Source organism: Macrobrachium rosenbergii, chromosome 55 (assembly GCF_040412425.1).
Source record: "Macrobrachium rosenbergii isolate ZJJX-2024 chromosome 55, ASM4041242v1, whole genome shotgun sequence".
Classification (NCBI taxonomy): domain Eukaryota; kingdom Metazoa; phylum Arthropoda; class Malacostraca; order Decapoda; family Palaemonidae; genus Macrobrachium; species Macrobrachium rosenbergii.
Genome location: NC_089795.1, coordinates 60,098,485 through 60,104,484, shown reverse-complemented (window position 1 = coordinate 60,104,484; position 6,000 = coordinate 60,098,485). Strand labels below are relative to the sequence as shown.

Here is a 6,000-nt window from a genome sequence, read left to right as displayed (position 1 = left end):
AGGCGCTCCTCATTGCCGAGAGAAACCAACAATGAATACGACGCAGGAGGCATCTGCTCCTTCCCCACGAATTGTTGAAGAATAATGCGGAACACCCACAAATCCAACGAATACCTGAAACGACAACCCTGAAAATGGAGATGCTGATGATTGCGAGGCGCCCTTCGGAGACAATCCCCGACTGCGACAGAAAGTCATATGTGACATCTTCATCCATCCGCAGCCTAACAGCAGCCAAACTGCCGATGATGTCAGCCGGCATGGACATCACCAACGGCAGGCCATCGGGAACGCTGAATGGTGGAATTCCCAGGTTATGAAGATCTGTCAGGATCGAGTCACGCAGAAATTCTGGCTTTGAAGTTCGCTGACTGCAAACCAATCAGAATTCGCCATCCATGACCCCTTCGCTGAAGCCGTGTATAAATTCAGAAGGACCTATGCAATCTGCCAGTCCTCTACTAGCTCCACTGGAGAATGACAGAAGAGTCTGTCGAAACGCGTCGCGGCAACAATTGTATATAACTAACTGTATAGAATATATAAAAAGCAGAATCCAGATTTGACTTTTCCCCCATGAAATGACAAATGAGCGAGCTGTTGCACGCACCTCCACTGAAGAGAAGTCCGCAATAAGGAAAATAGAAAAAGTCTTCTAAATAAATGCAGCTGAAGCGGCAATAATATTCAATAGAACCTGTTTAAAAGAGGGTCTGCTGCCAGAATTATAATAATACTATTGTGTATAATATTATTATTATCAATAATAATAATAATAATAATGTACAACCATTAATTAAATGACCATTACATTTCACAGTAAACCTCTACATCACAGGCTACCTAAAAGAGAAAAACCAAAAGACAGTACCCAAATAAAAAAGAAACTGTACATATACTCCTAATCATACTTGAAAAGCACAAGTTGGGAAACAGTGTACGCCTCTTAAAAGCAGCATAACAACTTACCTTAGGCTGAGAAGCAGCAGCATCAATAGCCAACAGCACAACCTCTGGGTGTCTGAAATAGCATGAAAAAAGGGTATTGTTATCAGTGCTAAGGTGCAAGGAGTGGCAGGGGAATAAGTAAATAGAGCTTGCAGAAATATTAATCATAATATTCTGAATCATTAAACACTGTGATGATACGGTTAGCGAATCTTCGAGTGGGATTACGGTACAAGATCGGCTAACTAATGAAATCCTAGTTTGGTTAGAGTTTATTCTCGTAGTCACCGGACTGTCCCATGTTTTACTAGTTCCACATCTCTAAGATTAGTATTTACTGCATTCCCTATTTGAGGAAGTGAATACATGCAAAAGAAGCACATTATCTGCCCCTGGGCTAACAATCATGCAAATGTAAAGACTTGTATTAACACAGATTTCAACACCGTGGAATACAAGAAGTAAGTGGCAGAAGCTCATTAAAATCGCCATCGGCTACAACTTCCTGTTGCCGATTGCATGCAAACGGAATGAGCTAAGGTGCGTAGCCCTCATGAGCTAAGTTTACGTTAAGAGTCGTACCTAAACAAGAAAGCTAAATGTCAAGCTTTTTCTATCGCTTGTCTTTGCCATTCTAAGCAGGAGGAATAAAAAAAAAATAGTGAAAGGGTCAAAAGACAAACAGAAAAAAATGAGACAAATAAAAACCAAGAAAATATGAAAAGAGATTAGGATGCAGGAGAGAGAGAGAGAGAGAGAGAGAGAGAGAGAGAGAATAATCATCAATTCGTTCCATCTCTCATTATCTCGAATTGTGTCACCCGTCGTTATGTGGCAAGGAACAAATACACAGAGGCTAGGAAATGGTAAACAAATTGCAGACAAGAATATAGGTTTGGATTTTTAAAGTGTTTGCAGAACACTAAACAAACGCAACGCCCTACCAAGTGTTCGCGAATGTTGGTTTGTACCAACTGTCAATACAGGGAGAGAGAGAGAATGAGGGGGGGCGGGGAGGGGGGTGAGCGAGAGAGGGTGAAGCAAGGGAAGGAAGTACTCTGAATTACATGGCTGTGAAGAGAGATTTTTTTTGTAGCAAAGAGAGAGAGAGAGAGAGAGAGTGGGTGGGGACGTAGGCAGGTTGAAGTAAATTCTCCAGGAAGGATGGAATGTTGAAAATGTGCCTAGATAATAGAAAGTAGAAAAGAGAGTGAGAGAACTGTACAGACTTGAAGGATTGAGGCAAAATACTAGCGCTAGGAGAAACAGAGGAGAGAGGAGGTTGGATGTGTACAGAGCCAGAGACCAGCGCCGAAAGTCATGTGCTAAGACAGAGAAACGGAAAGAGAAAAGGAAAGAGAGAGTACGTGCTTCACCAAAGAGTAGTAATGAAGCACCAGGGATAAAGGGCTCTTTGTAGTTCAGTTCTTGGTGCGTTTATACAGATAAACAGACAGGGATGACGGAAGACGAGGTACATTGACTTGCAGACAGGTAAGCAAAGACAGAAATTCAGTGAAAGGGTAGGCTGACCTACTGGGAGGCAAACAAGGGAACAAAGACTACGGGCAGAGCATAAACCAAATAAGAGCCAAGAGGGAGAGACGGATAGAAAGAAAAATAGACAGATTATTATAGAGAAAGGAAGAATATAAAAAAGATAGTCACACAGGTAGACACACACAATCTTGTTACCTTATCTCTGCCATCAGATACTATGTTATGCAATACATCATTTAATTGTTTAAGAAAAATAGCTTGTACAATAGAGACCGAAAGAAAATGAAAAACTTACATCATTAGTGTGCTAAAATTTTAAACTATTTAAATCTATACCCCTAATTTTTAAAAAAATGTGGAATTGCGTAGTTCTGTGTTTGCAGAATCCAGATATCATCGTTTTTTGACTACTGGAAGTTTTCGAGTGTAATTGAACAAATCACTGAGCAGATAAGAAAACGTGACGCTCTCGTGAATATAAGAAAATATACCCTTTAAGAATACATTATACAACGATAGTCATTAAAGTTATATTCTGTGAATATTACTGGGTTATCATTAATTGCTTGGTATTTAACCAAGAAGGTACTTTTCAGCTTATCTTTATTAAAAAACCTCAAATAACCATACTGTTTTTCCTCATTCTGAATCCTCTCTAACTTTTAGGTACATTGTGCACATAGACCCCACACACATAAACACACACAGACAGAAGGGCAGACACACACACACACACACATATATATATATATATATATATATATATATATATATATATATATATATATATATTATATATATATATATATATATATATATATATATATATATATATATATATATATATATATATATATACGCATGCGTGTGCACACGTACATACACACAAACAGTTTGCGTATGTTAATATACTTCTAATGGCTATGCCTATCATGCTGTAAATTACTTCACTTATACAAATTTCAATGATAAATTTGCTGCGAGGCATTGCAGTTTGCAAGCTTTTCGCCTTCCAGGATAAATTTTCATTGTAACAATTCCCCAACTGGAACCGAATCTGCGATTCCGTGAAATCGGGAGGATCATGAGCGTAGACTTCATGGCTTTACATAAACCTAGGTTTTCGTGCGTGGAGATGAAACCCAAATCCGCATTTTCCTGATCGTTTTGTCTAGGTTTTATGTTTTTATCTATTGTTTTGGGAACCGTGATACATAAAGCATCTTTTATGCAAAGAAAATCCCTTCCACTGTAGGGGTGGTTATACTGTACAAACGTAATGGGGCTGGCCAAAATACAGTATTTGTCGATTTCCACTCATTTTGAATTATCATAATGAAAATTTGAAAATAAATATATTTTGATATAAAGGAGAAAATGAGAGTTTATGGCTTAAATTATGAGATGAATTAAAGTGATATCTAGTGCCTTCTCCTGAGGCAAGCGTGCGCTCTTTACACCACTGAAAAATAAATTAAGTTACTATTAAATGAAGAAAATGGACGAATAATTAGCACCTGAAGGCGTTTCTTTATCTCACAAACATTGCATTTACGACGATATACCTACACAAAATACGAGGCATGTGCATATAAATCACGATTAAAAGTTGGGTGGTTAGTGGCATGTGGCATCGATTTCATGACACGAGCAGCAGGTGTAGTAAATGACGTCATCAACAACAAAACCAAAAAATTCGTCCAGGTTTGTGGGTTTTGAGTTTGTCCTGAAACTTTCCAAAATTTCCGAGGGTAGACCTTTCAATTTTTAATTTTTCTCATGGTATGTCTACAAAAATAACAAGATTTCTCAGAGAACTTTGGCAATTAATTATTCAGTCACTAAAGATAAAAACTCGACAAAAATAATTTATTTCATAATCTCTGCGTCACTTTAGAAAGCAGTGAAGTGTCAAGGGCGCATATAAGAAAGAAAAGAAAAAGAGGTTTTTATTCATGCATGGGAGATAGAGAAAAAAGATAAATATATATATATATATATATATATATATATATATATATATATATATATACACATATATATATATATATATTATATATATATATATATATATATATATATATATATATATATATATAGAGAGAGAGAGAGAGAGAGAGAGAGAGAGAGAGAGAGAGAGAGAGAGAGAGAGAGAGATTGAAAATTTAATGTCAGAATTCCGAGGAATGCTTTTCGTTATTGATTTTCATTTCGATTAAAATGCCCTTGACTCATAGTTTCTACCAAACTCCTCAATAAGTTCTAGGGTTACTTCTTCCCATCGATTTCGTCTGTCTTTTTTGTTTTTAGGTGCTAATAACTTCAACCCCCCAACGAGAATATTACGTTATAATTTATGAAGAAAAGAAAAATAAAATGGTTTGAAAAACTTGGTTTCTTCTGACCCTTGTACATGAATCATGAGCAATAATGAACATGGATCATGGCTTGGGTGGAGTTCCTGACTTCAGAGATTATTCTTAGATTTTGATTGTTTTTGATAGTGCATTTATTGCTAATATGGCGCCTTTCCTGTAGACGTTTGGAGAGACGGATGGTCGTCATACCGATGTATGAATGAAGACATCCTCTACTCTGGTATCCGAATAGGTATATGACATTCTGTTATTTCAAATCTGCGGGAGGGTCTGAGTTGTTTAGAGGATGATCCGCTGTCTGGCGGGTTTTACTATCAAAAGAAAAAAGCAATCTTGGCGTCTATGGAAGTGGCGGTGACACTGTCGTTGATTATCGTTGTAAGGGCTGCTTTATTCTGACGGTAACGTTCTGTTAATTTTGCTGTGTTCTCCACGCAGAGCAGGGTAAGAGGACTCTCCTTACCCAAACCTATATTTCTATCCAATGAAACAGAGGCCGGGATTGGTCATTTAAGTGGATTGTCGTGAAGTACCTTTGTTGTTTCTGAGGGAAGTTCCACCATCAACAGCGGTCAGGATAGCTAAAACTAAATCACGTACGTACCTTAAATTGTTGATATTTGTTTTTTCCAGTCACAATTAGCCTTCAAGTCCATTTATTGCTGTTAAGATTGTTACTATCTATTTTCTAACCTTACTTAAAGTTCCTTTCAAACTGCTCATGTCTTGCGCTGAAATTAGGGTCTAGGTAGGGTTTGGTATTTTAACCGCTCATCAGTTAGTATCCTGCCATAAATCATCTCAAGATGGGAAAAAAATTCGGGATTCTCTGGGAGATTCAAGAATTACAATTACTGGGTAACTGACTACGTCATCTCAAACCAAAACTACTTTCTAGGAAAATTTCTTCAGCACGCTTTTGAAAGACTGGTTCCACCACGCCTAGAGGACAAAGGATGCTTTATTCCCAGTTCCTTCAGTACACTACTATGCATCCAATTCTCTACCAATCTCCTCATATGTTTAAATGTTTTCTGTCCTTTAAGACCCTGACTTATTTTTTACCGTTTTGTCAGCTGCTGTCATTGAAAGATTTCATCAGGTGTTGCCACTGAAAAATTTCATCAGCTGTTGTCATTGAAAAATTTCATAAGTTCATTTTTCAAAAGAAACA

At 37.4% G+C, this 6,000-nt stretch overlaps 1 protein-coding gene across 1 annotated transcript in view; it reads right to left on the bottom strand.

Annotated features, from left to right (window-relative positions):
* The window catches only part of LOC136835822 (serine-rich adhesin for platelets-like), a 423,298-nt gene that overhangs the window by 351,579 nt on the left and 65,719 nt on the right, over positions 1 to 6,000 (bottom strand). The window contains exon 3 of the mRNA XM_067099674.1: positions 970 to 1,021. Coding sequence (XP_066955775.1) covers positions 970 to 1,021 — 52 coding nt within the window. The remainder of the gene's footprint in view (positions 1 to 969; positions 1,022 to 6,000) is intronic.